This window comes from Gracilinanus agilis, chromosome 5 (assembly GCF_016433145.1).
Source record: "Gracilinanus agilis isolate LMUSP501 chromosome 5, AgileGrace, whole genome shotgun sequence".
Lineage (NCBI taxonomy): Eukaryota > Metazoa > Chordata > Mammalia > Didelphimorphia > Didelphidae > Gracilinanus > Gracilinanus agilis.
The window spans coordinates 157910858-157932299 of NC_058134.1; the positions used below are offsets into that span (position 1 = coordinate 157910858).

The window sequence follows — 21442 nt, forward strand, 5'->3', positions numbered from 1 at the left end:
CAATTTCTAATTGTTTAAAAATTCATTTTTTTTCTTTTTAATAAACAGTCTATTACCTCTTTAGAAGAATACCACACACACCTAAAAAATTCATATAGGATAAAGTGTTCTGGTAATTCTGAAGAATGTGTCTATGTGTATATTAAATGAACTTTTTATTTACTTTGATTCATTAAAATATTATGCTCAGAATTAGTTCCAGATACTACTGTAAGGACATCAATTTGCTCTTAACCATAACCTCAATGTTGACCACCAATTTGGAGTTCACAATAGAATTTCCTATTACAAACCACAATTCTTTAGACATTCATTCATTCAAAGGCTCCATGGGAAACATTTAATAAACTTATTTGGGCCTGAAGAATAGAGATTATGTAAAATCTACATTGAATAAACACATTTCAGTAGCAGTTTGCAACATTTTGCTAAAAGCATCACAGTTTACACTAAGAGAAATGTGGGTTTACAAAATCAAAATCAGATTCAATCTGATTTTCAGATGCAGTCTTTCCATCCTTCTATCCAGAGTTAAACTAAAAGTCAACAACAACAACAAAACAACCAAAACACCATGACAAACAACGTCCCTTTTAACCCTGTCCTCCATTCAATGGATATCCCTATGTACAATACTCTGTGTATAATAATGAATCCAATCAATCAAAACAGACATCAAAATCATCTTACTCACATGGCACTGTTCGGAGGTAGAGGTTATCACGAATAATCTGTTGAAGCTCATGGTCCACTGATCCCTTCTGAAACCGTAAGTTGAGGTAGTGGCGAAGATCCTTATCCACAATTCCTCCTGAAATGACATTTTCTTAATAAATGGAAATGGAATACAGGGGAAAAAAAGTATTCTTAAAAGCATTTGACCCTACCTTGAAAATAACTTGTGTCCATTTATAATGTATTCATTTATTAAAAAACATTATGTATGAACTTGTTAAGCTTTTAAAGAGCTAGGGAAATATAAAAAATTCTGCTCTACAATTTAAGCATTAATAAGGTTCCATTTAGGATTTGTTATTAAGAGCTACATGGGATTATTTAAATATTTTCATAGCTTAGATAAAAATATTTCCATTACTAAACCACAGAGTACATATATTTCTTTTCAATTTAAAGTTAAAAAATAAACCACCCTTTATTCAAATTTTATGTCATCTATTTATAACTCATGATTCAGTTTTAAATATTTAGCTTTAATTCTAATCTTTTTAATTTTGGCTTTCAAAAATAAAATTAATAAATTCTATATTCTCTTATAATATCTTAGGAAAGTAAACTACTAAGGGAATGAGGAAGACTAGAACTAAAGGTTATTATATTGTTAAATATTTTTCTTTGGTTTCTTCATCTTTAAGAAGTTGTCTTCTGATATTTACATATTTGCAAAGAATAGGTAAATGTTTGTAAAGTCTTCCTGTTCTGAACAAATTTAGGAGATACATTTCTGAAATGTCTCAATTCTAATCTGAGACACATTACTACTGATACATAACTAAAATTTTGTTAATTGTTGTTTGAAAGACTTTGATTTTATGTATACAATATTACTTAAACCTAGCATAACAAAGTAAGAGATATTTCAGTGGAGCATATTGAGAGTTAATCTTGAAGCCAAGAAGACTTTATTATCAAGTCCTTCTCTGTGACCCAAGTTTTTTGTATGTCTCTGGATAAGTTATTTAACTTAGTACGTTAGCCAACTCTCTAAGACAAGAAGTTGCTGAACATTGCTGCAATGATGGAAGAAAGTGCCTAAGTCAGTAATTACCTATGTTAAATGTAATCACAAGGGCATTCTGTTTTCCTTTGAGGAAGAGATAGAATAAGTTCTCCAATCAATTATTTGAATTCAGTCAATATTCCATAAATTTACTTATACAACTTAATTTCTTACCAAAAATGTTAACACTGATAACTAAGTTAACATTACAAACACAAAATGAGTAAAATCAGAATTACTAAGGGGGAAGGAATTTGGGGGAAGGAATGCTTTTGCAAAGTTATAGAGGAAATATGGAATAGGTAAAATAGATTTAAATTCCAAAATTCACAAATTTAATGGGGACATTCCATCATATTAAACATGTTATCTCAAAAAAACTGTTGCATTTAAAAAAATAAAATTTTGTATGATAATAGTCAAAAATAATTTAGAAGGCTAAATATAAGTATTTCAGATAGGTTAATCTTATTTTCAATCATTTGAACTAGTCTGATAGCTAAGACAAAGCAAATGTGAATAGATCTCAGTGAAAAATTTAACAATTCTTTTAAGTAAATAGATTAGTCTCAATATATTTCAAACAAAATTTGCATTAGTTTAAAAATATTAAATATTATACCATGGAAGTGAACATATGTTTTGCAAACACTCATTTAGCAAAATATACACTTAAGGTAGGAGAAAAATGATATGAGCAAGTTATCTAATCACCTTGCTAAGTGTAAAAATAAACCAATTAAAACTCAACCTGTTTGTTCATATTTTCTTATTAGTTGTGATAGTTCAATATATAATTACAGTGAAATTCACATTCAGAATGTCATTTCAAATAGAAAGCATTCCATACAAGCTTGAGAAAATTTTCAATATCATATAATCCATATGAGAGAGCAATATGGCAATAGAAAACATTACTTTCTGAATTGGCATAAATATTTTCCCTAAACTCTTACATCATAAACCTTTCCAAACAGTTCTACTTATGAAGAAATTAAATAGGGACAAATAACTAAATTCTTTCAAATCAGTTATTTTGAAGCTGTTAGGAGAAAACTCTCCAAGTGCTTAATTTTGGTCACCTCCAGGTACTCTTGTCTTCCACATATTTTTAACATGAAGGTATCCACCATGAAATAGTTTATTCATTACCCTGAAAAGAGTTTTCTTCCACTGTTATCTGGGTAGAAAACCAGACCATGCCCAACCTTGCTAACTCATCATAGGATGTGAGTCTAGTGAGAACACACTCTGCCTGCAACCAGAATCAGCTGGCCTTCCTTGATTAGCCAGGAGAAGGGAAATCTCTCTAACTCTTCTCCCTTTCTTCCTCTCTGAAAAGTGGAACATATCCAATGACGAAGAGACTTTTTGGCAGTCTGAGAAAATGCTAGCAATAGAACAACAGATGTAATCTGCCTCCTGATATAACTTAGAACCACTCACCTTATGGGACTAGCACTGATAAAAATGTAGTAACCTACACATATTTCTGCTGCTGGGAATTTATTTTCACTTTAAAACTACCTTTTTCTAATGCATATGCACTGCATTTGCCCTCTCAAATAGTTTAGGTAGATGAAAAGAGCATTCTTTGATTTTCCTCTGCTATAAATTTAATTGACAAGACACATATCTTTTCTCAGGTAAAATGATCTATAACTTCCCCACAGATTCGAGAACACCATCATTAGCAAGAAACTCCTGTGAGTTAAGACTGAACCACCTGCATTCATTAAATTGATTTGATACAAATTATAATGCACTACTGCAAATTATCAGTTATTCTTTGAGAGACATTTATCACATTCTATTGCGCACATATTCTATCATTTGAAGTTCATCACAGACTCTTTTGCAAAGCATGGAAGCATTATTCCTGCTATATTCTCATGCCCATATGATTTTCTTTCTTGGAAAACTAGAGTGAAAAAATGGAGATCACCTAGTCTGCCGAGTTGTGACTGCTGACTAAAACACATCATCATCCTTAATGCCTGAACTTTGTCCTAACACCAAAAGCTTATCATATCTGGAGCTGTCAAAAAGCAGCACAGTCCCCTTCTTGCATCCTTAGAGTTGCCTTTTTCTGTGGGATTCCTCCATTAATAAAAAAGAAAGATTTAGTTGTTTGTGGTTTGGGGACTCAACTGGCAAGATTAGTGTTCACAAATGGATCTCCTTTATGTACTTATGAAAGTAATATTTCCCAGGACTTCACAGACAGTTGACCAATGCCATAAATCCTTCTAGGTTCAATTTTCCAACTTACCTGCAACTTCTGGCAAGTCTAATGTGCCCAATTAAGAATAGCTAAAATTTATATAGAACTTTTAACATTTACAGAGGCATTTAAGTCTACTTTTTCATTTATTTCTCATAACAATTCTAAGAATTTGATGTTATTATTATCCTCATCTTATAGATAAAAAAATTGAACCTCATAGAGGTTAAATGACTTTTCAAGTTTCCACAATCAATAAGTTCCTAAGACAGGTTCAGATTCAGGTTATTCAGACTCAGAAATTAGAATTCTATCTGCTATGTGTAAGGATGGGATTTCTGCAAGGGGGATGGGACCAAAGGAGCCAGAGAAGGCAGTTGCTGACAGTTGAGACCAAGAGGAGTCTGGGAGATTCTCTGGAGAAGAGAGGGAAAGGAGAGGTCTTCTAATGGAGGCCTGGGAAGAGGGAAGAGGAGGACAACCTAGCTCCAATCCAGTCCTGAGAGCTTCCTGAGGATCTTTCTTCTGATTCCCTGAACAACACCATTCCATCGCTTCTCACCCATCAAGACTTCAACCATCAAGTTAGCTAAGTTTTTGGATTCCATTTTGGAAGCAATTTCTCTATAACATCAAATTCTTAGAATTGTTATGAGAAATAAATGAAAAAGTAGACTTAAAAAGTCTAATTCACCCATTTCCCAAACTTGCTGAGAGACCCCCTTTCAGTCAAAACTTACAATAATAAGAAAGGATAGGAACATAAAAAATAAAAATAGAAGAAGGGGGAAAAGCTTGGGAGTGGGAACCACTAAGGTTCCACCTAAATGAAGGACCCCATAGCAATAGGGAAGAGGGCACCACCAAATTCCTATGCCCTTCACTCCTTTCCCCAATCCCTGATTTGTAAATAATAAAAAACCATTCAACAGTCAGATAGCGTTCCAGTGTACCTGAGAGACAACAAGGGAGAGGGGAACCACAGCTTGGTTCAGCTGCCTCCATCTTGAAGCTGGACCACCCACTGTGAAATTAACTGATGGAGGGAAGTTTGTGTGAAACCCCTCCTTATTCAGAATCGGATTGGAGTACCATATACTTTGTCTTATAGGGAAGCCTTGCCCCCATCTCCTATGGGGCAGCATGGCCATCCAGGTCACCCAGTTTGGGGGTGACACCCCTTTAAAGTCTCCCAGTGTATATTTGGCCCCAGGGGAGAGATGGAAGAGAGACTCACCTCATTCACTTTCTCTATCTCCCTTCTATCAAACATCCAGGACTAGCTCCTTTATTAATGTATATGGTACTTTAATGAGAGATAAAACCTTCTTCTCAGTCTTTAATAATTTTGAGGATTACAGTGCCATATCTCGGCAGTCATCCTTACTTATAACATGACAAAGCCATCTCTTTTTCTGGCTACCTATTTACCATATTCTATCTCTTTGACCATTTTTGCAAGGAATCTATGGCATATACTTAAGCTTATTTATGTGTACTTTGTATCTCTACATTAACTGTAAGGTCACCCACATTATTGGTTACTGGGATAAAATGATGTCACAGGAATCACACTCAAATAGAATTTTTAGAAGAATATAATTATTTAAAATGTAAGTTGCTTCATAAGGGAGCTTCTTGGAGTTATTGAAAGCATGACAGTTTCTCATAAAATTTAGTCCCTTCCCTTCTGAATAAATTCTAAAACTGGCTGTTTATCCATATGCAAACGGATGTCCAAAATACATTTACTAATGAATTGGTTCAATGAACCTTTCATTCAATTTCATATCTCTGTCTGAAAATAAGCACTTTATGATGCTGGGAGCTAAGATGGCAAAGTCAAGGATGCTCCACTCTCCCACCCCTACACACAGAGTCACTCACATATACTAAATTGCCTCAATACAAAAGAAAGCAGGAGGAACGTGTCTCACTGAGGTAAGAAGAGAGAGAAGCTAAAGCAGCAAAGCATTTCTGGGAATCATCAGGACTTGGAAGAGCCCAACACACTGCTTGCTACTCCACCAGACTCAGACTGCATGGGAACAAGTCCAGGCTAAGCCACTCAACATAGAAGGCAGAGAAGGCAGATATTTTCTAGGTATGACCATGGGCAAGTCACTTAACTACCATTGTCTTGCCTTTGGCATTCTTTTGCTTTAGAACTAATAGACAGTATTGATTCTAAGAGATAAGGTATGGAGTTAAATGAAAAACTCCCACATGGCCACAATGCCTGAGATAGCAAAGTAGCAGAGTGTGGGACCAGCCCAGCCACAAAACAAAAAGAGAACCAGTAGCATTGTGTGCTGAATCTAGCTGAATTAAATAGCTGCAAGACACAAGCTACAAGAAAACCTGAAGGGCCAATCCCTCGAAAGACACACTATGGGAAAAAAGGCAGCTGGACCTAACCCAGGTGCCAGAGAAGAATACTGTGTAACCTTGGAGCTACTTCAGTTACAGAGAAAAGCCTCACCAGACGGTTATAGTAAGAAAAAAATAACTAGAAAAATAAGCAAACAAAAAAGAAAAGCCTTGATCTTCTGGAGTTAGTTTAGTGACAGAGAAGACCAAATAAAAAATCAGAAGAGGACAACAATGACAAACGGGAAACAGGTGGAGCCACAAGGGGAAGTGTAAAATGATGTCTGACCCCAAAAGAACCCCTAGAAAAAGTTGAAAGAAGTGAATAAAATTAAATAATAAGATAATTGACAGAGAAACCCAATAGCTAGGGTGAAATCACTAAAGAAATCAACTCCCTAAAAGCTAGAATTTGGCCAAAAGGAAATCTAAGCACAAAAATATTTTGAAGAAAACAATTGTCTAAAGAATAGAAAGGACCAAAAGGAAATAGGAGCAGAAAAAAGAAAAGCATTTTACATCAACTTGGGCTTTCCAATAATGAGAGATTGAAACCCTTGAAAGATTAAGGATGTTATTTATACAACTGTATTGTTATGATGCAAAATATGATCTGTAGAATACTATTGTTCAACTGGAGCATGGGAAGACCCCTAAAATCTTTACTTTAAATGACAACAATCTACATATGTAGAATATATGTAGCTCAATCTAATACATACACATCTATATCTACTTATCCAATTGCTATAAAATAATTGTATTTCTTCCAAATAGCTTTACTACATCCTTGGAAATGCTACCTGATATGAGTCTTAAAACAATTATGCATTTTTTTTCATTCTGAAAAGAAGCAGTTACTACCTATTATCTTCTAGTTGTAACCACCCTAGAGAATTTTAGTCACTATTCAACTCCTACTGGTGCCAGGGTATGCTTAATATTTTTTTGTGGACACCTTGAATAGTCCAGTGACACCTAGAGCCCATTCTTAGGGAAAAAAGTCTTAGATGCATGAAATAAAATGCATGAGATTATAAATTAAATAAATTATATTAATTATAGTTATAAAATATTAATGTAAGTTGCAGATCCCATGATAAGAACTTCTACCCTCGGTTCCAGAGTTAAACTCACTTTAACAAATAATATTGTAGTTTGGCCTATAATTATATCTAGGTTTCCAATAATACAAAATCCTTGCAAATATTCTTGTCCAAATATTTATATAGTACTTTATAAGAGCCAGAAAAGCAATTCTTCATCAAACATACTGTTTGGGAAGGAGTCCATAGAAAGTCAAATCTCCAGTTAACCTTCTTTAAAACATTCTTATACAAATCTTTCAACACTGAGACTCCTTACGACAATATCATGAAAGAAAAGAAAGCAAATTTATTGGAGAACCAATGAAAAACAAAAACAACCAATGATGGAAACTATTACTTAGCAGTTATCTGACTGAGAAACAAGCAGACAGACAGACTAGACAAAATGATAACCCAGTCATACTCCCTCTACCCATGAGCAATTAATTCAATATTTTAAGAAAGGAGAGCAGTGGGAAGCATTGTCTATACTTTTTAAAACAGAATTTTGCCTGACTGATCTCAGAAATGGAGAAATAAATCAGGAGAAGATGAATAGATTCTTTTAGGCTCCACAGAAACACAGCAGGTGTCAGCTTCATACATAACCATCTAGCATAATGGAGGAGTAAGACACTGCCATTTTAAGATAGGAATTCACATATTTGTCATGTGATCATCCAAAACACTCATTTCAAGCTAGGTCTAATATACCATGAAAATCCCTGGAAATTCACCGATTTCTGCAGGTATTCTGGTTACATTATAAATTAGATGCCATTAAAATTAAATACTTCCTCTAGTTAGTTCTTATTATCTACTCATATTTACTGCAATTGGGACAGGCACAGGACTTGTGATTTGATGATTATGGGATACTCCCCCAGAAAGGAAACTCTCTCTACCAATAGTACCTCGCACTTTAAAGATTTGACTAAAGAGCATTGAGAGAGTAAGTGACTTGTCTAAGGTCACAGGGACATTATGTGAGCCTTGAGCCCACATTTTTCTGTCTCTTCTGCTACAATCAAAATTGCACAACCAAATAATGATCTCTATAGTGTTTTTCCACAAAGCATAATGCTGGAAACACTTGGTCAAAGTAACAGTTACTTTGTATTCATGTTTTACCCATAGTTTTTGAGAACCAAGTATATTCTTTTATCATGCTTCAAAATCTTTTGTGCCTACTATTCTTCCTTCAAATGCTAGTAGCAAGGCACATTTTGTATAGGAATAAAATATAAAGAAATGCCACAAAGGATATTAAACAGTTGCAGCTCATTAAAAGATTCAAAACTGGAGAGGATAATTGCCATTTCAGAGAAAATGACAGAGATAAATGTGAGGAGGTTTATAATTTTCTCAAGCCCTAAGTATTGAAAATGGCTTTTCATCATTTCCTCCCTTTTCTTTTTCGTATTGCAGCCCACAGATGCTTCAGATGGAATACTGTTATTGTACCCTTCAGAGCAAGCCCTAGCTTCAAAGGAAATTTTAAAATTCTACCTGTCTTCACTGTTCATTTAGAGAATTCTTTGTACACTTAATGCAAAGGTTAATTTTTAAGATTAGGAAAGGTATGGGGTACAGATTTGAGAGAAGGCTCAATTACATCTACATTTTAATGATGGTTTGAAATAAAATGTTCAGTCACAATCAAGAAAGTCTTTCTAACTTATAATCTACTATCTTTATTTTCAAAAAAGTTATTAGATCTAATATTCTTATAACAATTCAGGAAGGCTCCATAAAGATATTCTCGAGAAAGTTATTGACTTGAAGATTAACTAGGAGTCTAGTCCCCTCATGTTTGCTCAACTATTTACTCTTTTAAAGCATGGCTCAGTGAATAATAATCTTGAAAAAGAAATGACTTTTCATTCTCATGGGAAATTGAAGACTTGACATTCTCTAGCTTTAATCTCATGGTTTATTTGATTAACACAGAGCAATCTTAGCTAATAGCCTGGGAGAAAACTTACTTTTGCCTGAAAGAACCAGAGCAATATCTTATTTGAAAAGGTTAGACAATTTGCCATCTTTTTAAAAAAATTTAAAATTTAGAAGCTTCTAGTTGCTACAATGATTGTCTACTTTTCTAAAAAATTTTAATTTTTCTTTTCCCCCACATTACATGCTGAAAAAATACTTCTACAAATATCTAGACTTATGGATACGTAGACTACATATTTTTGTTTTGTTTGTTCTGTTTTCTTAAGGGAAAAGTTGTTTTGAATTATGTCTTTGCTAAAGCAGAAAAGTTTTTTTTAATTTCAAGGATTAGAGGCAAAGATATCCCCTCCCCAATATTTTAAGATTTAAAATCTTTAAGATTTAAATTTTAAGATTTAAAATCTTAAATTCATCATCTGTACTGAGATAAGCTGGATACTACGGAATGACAGCAGATATTGGATGGCATCCATGCCTTAAGTGTATTCCTTTCTCACTATCAGTTCTTAGAATCATTAGTTTCCTTCAAAATTTTGTGCAAGTGTCAACTCCTACATGAAAAATGTCCCAATTTTTTTACCTCTCAATTATATTGGCATTTCTACCAGCCTAATCACTGCATATTTTATACATATTTTGATATTTATGTAAAGGTAAGATCCATTAAAACAATTAATTATCCCATTCCTTTGGATTAGGTTGGATCACCACACTTGATTACCTTAACCAAGAAAGAGTATTTCTATTGAATTAAACAATCAAAATCTATAGTCTAGGTTGGGGAAAATTATAATTCAGTTTAGAAACCTTTGAAAGTTATTGGATGAAATAAAGTGACATTGCATAGGAAATATATTTTGAATTCCTTGGTTAAAAAAAACTTGGTTATACCCCATTTATTTTGCATAAAATAGCAAGCCAGTTTGGCAACTGAGGATTCAAACAAATGAAGATCCAAAAGAGCAGTTTTAGTCAACCTTCTGAGAAGAAATCTCTTTCAATAAGGGGAAGTAAGGTAAAAGGGGAATTTCAGCATTTTCTTGGCTTTAGCTTTTGCCTTGTTCTTGTTCTTGGCCTTGATTGAGTTTTCCTTCCTACATATCTAGACTAGACAATGACCTTTTAAATGCTGTGGGAACCCACCATTTCACAGAGAGTGTTAATTGAGATAATAGCTCCAGAGTCAGGGTTGCATGTGGGACCTAGTCTCAGATAAGCATGAGGCCCTCCTCTTTTAAAGAGATTCTCCACCTGCAACTTTTACAGTAGATGCCTTAGTATGGGGTCCACTGAGATAATTAGCATGTTTTGTGGTTTTCTTTTGTTTAAAACTAAGTTATATAGTAGTAAGGATTTTTTTCTTTTCCTATAAGCCAGACCATTTTTTTTCCAAAATAACTTGCTTATTTGAATGCTTAAATACTAGTATCTATTTAATTACTTTACCCAATGTAAATATGAAAGTATTTTATATAAAAATAGGATTTTGTATTCCTAAAATAATGAGTACTTAGTTTATAAACAAATGTTCATTTTTTTCTCTTTACTTTAAGCAAATGGAGAATACTTGCCTCATTGTGTCATGAATATAAACTGCTTTTTCTGATAATTTCATGGAATACAGGTTCATAGCATGAGGTACTTCTGTTGCAAAAGAAATCTTGAATATATAATACTAAAAATTTAATCCTTTTTTGGAAGCCCATTCCTTTGAGAGCTTTTCTGAGTTTATTATTCTTGAAGTTAATCAGCTTGTCCTAATGTGGAGTTAGTCAGAAACACTATTTGAATAACATAATGATCGTCAGAGATCCATTGAGGATCTATTGCCCTTGGGTAGAGGGTACCAGAGAAAATTCATTTGCATTCATAACAATCTGTTGAAATTGTGTAGATTGGGGAAAACATTTTATTCAGGTCTTAGTCTGCTGCTCTAATGTGCTGGTTGGTTTGATTTCTTACCTGATGTATAAAGGTTTATGACCAGTTTATCCCAAGAGAGCAAGACCTTTGAGGAAAGTCAGAAATGTACTAGAATCTCTGTAGAGACTAGGCTTCCCTTCACAGTTAGCTTACATTTCTACTCTTTTAGTTAGATAAGAAATAAAGTCAGTCTTTTTGCAGGAATATACAGTAAAAGGATCCCTAAGGGGGAAAGATGGTGAGCTAATACTTCAATCCAGTCACCCGTGGAGCCAGTACTAGTTTTGTAGTAGTACTTGGTGTCTAACTGAGGCCAGAAGAATTGGAAAAGGTTTTAATATTTTCCTCAGTTCTTCACTTGAGGATCATGTGAACTTCAAGGGGTTTGAAGGATTTGGGACTTACCATTGGCAACCTTAAACCATCCCCAAAATAGCTGATAGAATTGGGAGCAAAAGACAGACTGGATGTGATAAATAAGAGTAATTTTGATGCTATATAAGGAGTCCAGACGAAAAGGTACATCATAATACACAGGTGTATCTTGAGGAATTCAGAAAAAAAGAATTCTAGGACTTAAAAGCAACCTTATTTGCCTAATAGGCTTTAAACTTGAACTTTCTTTCCACTACACTTTGTCTGTGCTGATGGTTCAAATGTATTATAAGCTATTTGAGGGAGTATTTTGTGCCAAATGTTCTTATTAATCCACCTTGGTAAACACCCCTTGCTAAAAAGTTAATTATGTATGACTGTCTAATTGATATCAACCATTAATCATGGAGGGAAAATAATGGTGGGGGTTAATGAACTATCACATGAGAAAAGAAACTATAAATCCCTCAGATTTAACCACAGTGCCCTCATGGGAGATGTAATAGCCAGCCTCTGGGACCTGACTATTCAATATAAAAAGGGGATGTGTTGGTAACCTCAGATTCTCTGCAATACCTATAAATACAAGATGTATCTCCTGAAGGAAATAAATTCCTTTATGGCAAGAACTGTTTTCTTCTTTTTATGTATTCTTAGCACCTGGCACAATCAAGTATCATAAGCACAAAGGATGGTAGGCATTTTTTGCTTCAAATATAATGCTTGTTCACTGACTGATTGATCGGTTGATTATAAGCAGTATTACTACAAAATGTCACAATTGTGGTGAAGGCTGTTCTCTGGTAAGGCGTAGAAAGGACTTTCATTCAAGAAAACAAGTTCAAATCCCCCCCTTGGAAGCTCATTAATTGTATGACTCCATGCAAGTGACAACTATTCTGAGGAAACTAACATTTTATCTTACAAGATTGTTGTGAAGCCCCAAGGAATAAATGGAGATGAAAGTGTTCTGTGGTCATAACGTGTTATGTGAAATAGCTAAAAAAACATGAATAATACACTAGATGATCAGAGATATTTCATAACTCTGTTATGCCTGAAATTTATTTAGGCATTTGACACAGTCTTTTACAACACTTAAGCAAACACAACAGTGAAGTGTAGGTTAAATGATTACAGATTTTCACATATTACAGGCCAATTGTTACCTGATACAAGAGCTGTCATTAATGGAATAATGGAAATGTAGAGGAAAATCTTCATTGAAGTTCCAGAGTACTCTAACATCATTCATGTTTTGTTCAGAAATATGCTCCCCAACTTTGTGGATGACAATCAGTCGAATGAGATGGCATTGATTAGACATAAATATAAAGTCATATTTCTGCTAATGTGCACAAAAATGGATTAAGAAAGAGAAAGGTAGACAGCAGTTCATTTGATGAAAATTTAAGTTTGTGTGAACTATGAACTCATTATGAGTAAAAACCATGATATCCAAAAATAGAAATAGAAGTAAAATCTCCAGAATAAGGCCATATTAAAAGATAGATTGGACTAAGTGCTCTCAGAATTCACTTCAAAGTATAAAACAGTGTTTCTACTATTGTTCATATCATTACATCAAAATATAGTAGACCAAGGTCAAAACAATTTCATGTATATCTGTAGAAATGCTTTCTATCTTCAGAACAAGAATGGAAAAAATAGATGATGTGTGGATCTAGTCTCAGGTTTTGTAGAAAAATTATATAGATGGAGAGATTTAAAGTATTAGTTATTGGGATTGAAATAAGCATTTGGGGATAATTACCATCCTAGTAGTTAAGCATAGGGTTAGATTACCTTTAAGGCACAGCTAGAATCTTGAAGAGGATTCCTGAAGGGGAATCTTGAGGAGCTTGAATTCTGTTGGGATTCAACTGCGAACCTACTCCTAGACATATTTTGCCTAGGGAGGAAGCTAGTGGATTGGCACTCTGGGAGAACTGGAGTGACAGTTGAAGGGGAAAACAGGTTGGATTGTTGGGAATAAGGTTGTGGAGAAGATCAACATTAAGAAAAAAGAGAGTGTGTTTCCTGTGTGTGGCAGCAGATGGATGCAGGCCATTTTTGAGGCCTATCTTAGGCCCAGAAGCCTAACCTCAGTCTAAAGAGTAGCAGTTGGCAGAAAGAGAGAGAACTACCAAACTGATTCAAAGCTGAAATAAATTTACAGAGATAGCAAAACTTAATTATAACTAAGAGGATTACTAATTAAGCAAGTGTGTTTAGAATAGAGCCTGGGAATTAAAATAGATTAAGAAGTGTTAAGGAGGCTTGAGAAAACTTGAGCAAGAAGAAAGTTCTTATAAACTAGAGGGAGTGGATAAAAGTTTAGATCCCTTTTTTAGATTAGGGAAATAATCCTAATCTTTAAACCTTTGTTTACTTTTCTTTTCCTACCTTAAACTTTTTCAATATTTATTAAATAATTTTTTTTAAATAAAACTGTCTCCAAGTAGTTTACTTGGCTATTTTTTAACTAGGCCCAATGATTACACATAGCCTCAGCTCAAACCCAGCTGGCAACCAACTGCCTTTTAACAACAATAAAAACCAACACAGATAAAAAGATACTGTATCCCAATTTCCAACTAACATAGTAAAGATAGTGTTAAGACAACTGATCATGGTGTTCAGGCTGATTACCAGCTAATTATTATTAATATTATCATTATAATTATCAGTAAAAGTATTATTAATAACTTCTCATAAGTAACTTAAAAGCCATTCAACAGCAAATGGAGAAATAAAATCGTGTAAACCAGAATTACTTCTTGGGAAAGCAGGTGTGCAGCAATCAAAGCCTTTATGATTTTTCAACTAATATATCTAAACACATGTTCATGCCAATATTGTTGCCAAATCATCCTAGGATAAAACTTCAAGAACTGCAGAGTACTGATATGGAATTTATCATTTATTATTTTCACAAATAATGTCCCTCAAAATTTAAATTCAATATATCACTATCATCACTTTTTCTTCCAAACATCTGTGAACCTAACTTATTATATAATGAGAGAAGGACTGCTAGGCAGGGATAACAGGAAGGCAATTAACTGTTGTCCTAATGAGGGAATCAGCATTTTTCACTTTCTGAAATAGTCAATAAAAGTAGAGCTATCTCAAGCTTCTTGTGTAGTTTTCTCTAAAATCAGCTTTATCTTGAAACCATAGAGTTGAAAGAAAGAAGAATGAGGGGGTGAAAAGTCTCCTTTGTGACAGAATTGTTTTCTAGTCAAAATACATAAAATCATTTCAGAAAACCACCAGTTGTCTTTGCACAGTAAATGGTGAGTGTATGTTTATGTATGTGGATGTGTGTATGTGTATGTGTCGATATTGATAGAATAATCCAGTCATAGATTTAGAACTATAAGGGGCCTCAGTACTCATTTAAGCCAACTCTCTTATTTTACAGATGAGGAAACTGAGGCCCAACATGTTTAATATGACCAATATCAAATAAGTGTTAGAAGGGTATTCAAACTAGAGACCAAATATTGAGTCCACATCTACCCTGCATGGCCTAAGCCGTTAAAGAGGTGCAGAAATGTCAAGTCCTTGATCTTTCGTTGTATCTCCACCCAAGAATAGCATTCTTGGAAAATTATCTAACATTTTAGGATCTCCCCCAAAGTGATGAGGGATCTCTGGTTGTGCAAATGACAAGTATGTATTTGTTTTCCAATCAGTAGTTTGTGATACTGGCTAAGTTGGTTGTATCAGAAGCTGCTTGTGCTCTTAAACACAGCCTGCACCAAAATATTGGATAATTATGACTCCATATAACAAACATAGTGACAAATGGATTGCCAAAAGCTCCTTCTGTGCCTTTTCCTATTCTTTTGGAAATTCCTGACAATGACTAAAAACATTTGCCATTAAGCATGATAGTTTTCATAGTAGACACTCACATTTTTGCCTATTAATACTAAGTTACCTAAAAGTTATACCTGACCACTCTAACTTTTTTGACTTCATAAACTTTTATTTTTTTCCAGTTTAAAAACCACTACAGTATCATAATTTTTTGTTTTCTGAAATTTTGAAGTCCATATTCTCTCTCCCTTTAACCCCTCCACCCCCCTAAGAAGGCAGAAAATATAATATAGGTTGAAAAAATATTACCATATAATACATAGCTCCATGTTAGTCATTTTATGAAAGAAGACACATGCTACTTCTACTACAGAAAAATTAATGGAGGAAATAAAGAATGGTATATTTCAATTTTCAATTGAACTCTTTTACTTCAGTGATGGTGAATATTCTTTTCTTTTTTTTTATGACTCTTTTGAAGTTATCGTGTTTCCTTGCCTTACTGATAATAGTTTGTCATTCACAGTTGATCCACCTCTTTAGTTTTGAAGAATAAATTGAAGAGCTCAATGGACGGCAATTTGGATGACAAATTACAAACTCACAGAGATTACCTCTTTCAAATACAGAAGAGAGGGCTTCCATGTATACTGTAGAGAGAAATCTCACTGTCCTTTTATTAGTCTTTGTTTCTTTGTTCTTTTAATAATTACCTGAAACTAAGTAAGCTCCTGAAAACTTCCAAGATCCTACAAGTAATGGAATGTGTGTATGTGTATATAGTGTATGAAATGTAGTCCAGATCAGAAATGCATGGCTAATAATAGCAAATGATTCAATAATCAGATTGTATATTGAGAACTGAAGGTGAAATGGGTATACCTTTTGTATATTTCTTAAACCGAATACTTTTCCCAGAATGGACTATACTTATACTTTTTGAGGATATCTTAAATATCAGATAATTTTCCTATGTAGCAGTATAATAAAAGTGAAAACTTGACCTTTTTCCCCTCTTTTGTTGGTCAGGCCACCCCAACACAAGTCTGGACTTAAAACATGAGAACCTAAGTTTGAATCTACATGCACCATCTTTATGACTTTGGTGACACAATGCTCTAATCAGCCTTATATTCCTGATCTGTAAAACAAGATAGTTAGAATAAGTGACTACTAAAATCTTTCCAGTTTTAAATCTTTGATTTCATTATGCTATGTTTATATTTACTATCCATAGAACAAGTAGGAATTTTCTAGTAATTCTGTATAGCTTGACCATAGACATCTCCATTAAATTGTTAATAGTATTGCTTTATGTATGAAATGCCAAGAATTGAAAATTCAAACTTACTTGCAAAATACAAATATAATTTCCTAAATTTTTTTCTCTTTTTTCTTTTTTTTTTTCTTTTTTTTAAACCCTTGTATTTCGGTATAATTTCCTAAATTTAATGATAAAAATATATTTATAGATTATTAGAACCCAAAGTGATGAAGCCATTTGAAATAATGGCAAATACTAAATTAATTGAACAGATGTATCTCCTCTTCTCTCAGCCATTGCAGATTTGATTAATGTATCTTCTCAAGCCTGCAACATTTTGCGACATTTAGTTGGACCAATAAAGTGACATTCTACTATATAAGAAAAAAAAAAGCCAACCACTAGTCTTCCCACAATTGTTCTTCTTCTTTCCTGCAGATATTAGCTAGTCCTGGCCTGGTTATCCAAAAGTAGATAGGCACAACTAGTCACAACCAATTAAAAACAGACATATCTCTATCCTTAAAAATCACCAAGTGAAACTTTATGGATTCAAAACTATGTCCAATATATTCATTCAACCCATGGGAATTAAATCACTATTATAACTATTTTTCAAAGCAGTTTTCCTCTTGCCTTTACGCAACTCTGATACAATTGTCAAATAGGCAAAATGCCAGCACCAGACTTTGGCATAGTCTTTAGTGCTGGGCATTAGCTATATTTCATTTTAATCAAGTCAAATGAAAGCTCTTACCCTGGTGAGTCATCCAGAAGAAAAATGGATGTCATTGCTGAGCTATTTTTGGTATGTAAAATTATTGCTCCTGTCTCAAAACAATATTTGCTAAACAAATACTCTATTCATTCTATAGTTGTCATCAACACAAGCCTATAAGCAGGACCCATTCTGGAGGGAGAACATTATGTTCTGAAGTTTTAAATGTTTCTTAATCATCTTTGCTGACCATCAAAAGCTTAATTTTTAATGGCTGTAGAAAGTTAAGTGGACTACTTCATTTGTTGCTCTAAGATAGCTTCATTATGGAGCATGAAGCATAGCACATTAGTTAAGGGAAATTATTACCAAAAAACATCTTTAATACTCATAGGAACACATAGCTCATAAAAGAACGTCATTGGTCATTTTCTGCTGGGTATTCATCAGTAAAATTCCCTCAGATCTCCTAAAATCACCATTATGAGGAAGGTGTTTTATTATCCATATTTTATAGATGAGAAATCTGACCAAGCCAAAATGACCCTTGTTCCTCAGGTTCTCATTTTCTCATTTTTATATGGTGCTTCTATGATCTTCTAGACTTTTGTTATGAAGCCAAGTCACTGATAAAGAATTGTTATCATCTTTATTTACAAAATCTTGAGAAGCCAGATAGACTCTGCCTCTGTCCATTTCAGGGAAATCCTAGGTCTTTGGCTCTAATTTCTTTTTTTAAAAACCTTACCTTCTATATTAGAATCAATACCATGTATTAGTTCCAAGGTAAAGAGTGATAAGGGCTAGGCAATGTGGATCAAGTGACTTGCCCAGAGTCATATAGCTTGGAAGTGTATGAGGTCAGATTTGAACCCAGGAGCACCTGTCTCTAGTCCTGGCCCTCAATCTACTGAGCCACCCAGCTGCCCCTTCAGTCTAATTTCTGAAAAAATAAATTGTGCCACCGAACAGCTTATATACACCTAAGCCCACCTTTATTTCCAAACCAGTCCAGGTCTTATTTGTAATTTTCTTCATTCTATAATTCTCAGCTCTACTTTTTCTCCTTTTCTAATTTATTCTTTCTCCAATTCCTTATTAAACTAGCTCTAATTAATGCCTGGGCATCTAGGTGTCATAATATGTAGTGTATCAGGGCTATCATCAAGGATACTCTAATTCAAACCTAGACACTTACTAGTTGGGTGACTCTGGACAAACCAATTAACATTATTTGCCTCAATTTCTCCTTATGTAAAAAGTTACAGAAGCAAATGGCTAACTACTTCATTATCTTTGCCAACAAACAAAACAAATGGGGTCATGAGTTAGATACCACTGGGATAACTGAGCTACAAGTACCATCTACTATGTAAATGACACTATTTTAGTCAATAAGAGTACAATGAAATAAAAAAAAATTTACAGTTCTTGTACTTAGAATACTTTGGTTCTGTTTGAAAATGACATAGTCATGCTCATGGATAAGTATAAATACCAAGAAGGGCATTATAGGAACAAAAGCAAGGTCCAGCTAAAGTAATCAAAGAAACTTGGAATGAAAAATAGTTTTAGCTGAAGGTAAAAGGGAATACTTAAGAGAGGAACTGAGTCCTTGAAGGAAGAGGATTCTGAAAGACAAAGATCATATAGAATGAATTTGCAGAAACAGGGAATTATCAAATTCAGGAAGGCAGAGGAAAATATGACAAATTAAGGGAACAAATTGGTTGGATACCCATACATTGGTGAATGGCGAAACAAATGTAATGCACAGGATGTAATATAATAATATTGCCCTATAAAATAAGAACTGTTATATTTCAGAGAAATTTGTATGAATGGATGCAGAGTAAAATGAAGAGAAGAAAAGAAGATAGTTTGCAAGATGGCCACAACAGTGTAAAAGAGCTCTGAAAGACCTCAGAGCTCTTATGATCAGAGTGACAAAGTCATAATTTCAGAAGATGGATGATGTAACAAAACTTCTGCTTTTTGGCAGAAAACTGATGGGCTAGAGGTGAAGAATGAGACATAGATTTTTAGATGTAACCAAAGTATATTTTTTTTGTTCAGCTATATTTTTCTCCAATAAATGAATCATTTGATTGTGGGTAGAAGGAATGGGAAAGGTGAGTTAGTGGGAAATTATAGAAATGCTTTTAAAATATTAATTATCAATAAAACATAAACTATATACTAAAAATCCACTGCTATAGAAGGAACAGATAGAATCTGAATGCAAATTGAAACATATCTTTTTTACCCTCTTTCCTCCATTTTCTATAGTGAGAAAATAGATGTTTTTTTTTTTTTCACAAAATGAACACGGAAATATGTGTATGTGATAAAACAACCTATATTTGTGATTGTGAACCTATAGCATGTAAGCCAAAGATGGCACACAGAGATATCTTTCTCTGGTGTAAGAGAGAGTGGCATTTGATGCTTGGCGGGGTAGGGCATGAAACAGTCTCTAAAAGGTTCACCATCACTAACCTATATTGTATTAATTGCTCCCTTGGGTATGAGGGAGAGATGAGATGGGGAGAGAGAACATGGATTGCAAAATAACAGAAAATGAATATTGAAAAATTGTATTGACATGTAATCTGGAGAAGAATATATGGTACTGGGTTGTCATCAGGGAATCATAAGGAAGCATTCTACAGAGCAAATGTATTAAACACTATTGTGGTAATTCTGCATAGAACTATAAACAAATTTCCGGTGTCCTGGACAAGTAACATGAAAAAGGTCTTCAAAAAATACTTTAAGACAAATTCATGTTTGGATAGAAATCTTGGAACTCTGTACTTCTAAATACTACTACTATGTACATAATAAAAATTCCACAGTCAATATGGAAGAGTTTGCATGACAATCACTGATACAACTGAAAGCATTTGGAGAATTGAGAATGAGGGGAGAAACTAAACTGGGGTATGCCTGAACTGGGAAATAAATTATTCTTGCTATTTTGGTTTCTAATATCCTTGTTTCTTTCTGGCTAAAGTTTTTCAGAGCCCTCGACATTTTACAATCTTGAGGAGAAGACCCAGCTATTTTATATTAGTTAGAGATGTATTCCTGCGTTCTCAAACATATCAGTTGTCTCCATCATCTCTGAGCGAGGATTAGGACTAAGACTTCACAAGACTAGTACATATTATTAAAGTTTAGCAATACCCAGAAGCAAAAATGCAAAAAGTAAAGGCTATTTGTTTTGTTTTTGTTTATAATTTTAATGTTGGAAGTTTTTTCCAACAGCATTTTCAAATACATTTTATTCAAATATAATATGTCCTGAATTTGAAATATAATATCTGACAGATTTCCCAGGTTCAACTTCTATAAAATTTGAGTTAACTTGAAGAAATATGAACAACCTAAAAAGGAATTTGGTCTTTCTATAGCTGTCTACAAGAAGCTAACAATTTGAATGATATCCTAATTGAAAATATTAATGATTATTACTGAGATATTTAAAGCTTTGTAATTGTTCCTACAAGGCTTATTACAAAGGGAATCAACTCTAAAGATTTTTGACAAATTATAAATCATTAAGTGAATATGTTTAAATAAAGAATCCATGTTGGAAGACACACTCCCCTCACAAACCATTCCAATTATATATATATATATAATATCCTTTTGGAAGAATATTTACAACTTTCCCTGGATTTAAGAAGAGTTCGTGAGACTTCTTATAGAAACATTTTTGTTTTATAAAACTCTTAGAATGAAAATCATAAGCATAGTCTTCATCCCATACCTAACATATTCACTTGATGTTAAAGTATTTTGAAAAATTCATTTTATCTATTGGATATTAGCAAACTGGCAGTTCTGTGTTTGGGAAAGTTTATTTAGCATGACTGTTATTAATAAACAAAAATAAGCTAACTTCTTTGAAATATATTCCTTTAAAAACAAGCAAACATAAGCACTTTATTAA

At 33.6% G+C, this 21442-nt stretch overlaps 1 protein-coding gene across 2 annotated transcripts in view; it reads right to left on the reverse strand.

Moving 5' to 3' along the window:
- Positions 1 to 21442, reverse strand: part of MAGI2 (membrane associated guanylate kinase, WW and PDZ domain containing 2) — a 1708818-nt gene that overhangs the window by 1211109 nt on the left and 476267 nt on the right. For both annotated transcript variants that reach the window (XM_044678723.1, XM_044678722.1), the window contains exon 2: positions 695 to 811. In XM_044678723.1, coding sequence (XP_044534658.1) covers positions 695 to 811 — 117 coding nt within the window. The remainder of the gene's footprint in view (positions 1 to 694; positions 812 to 21442) is intronic.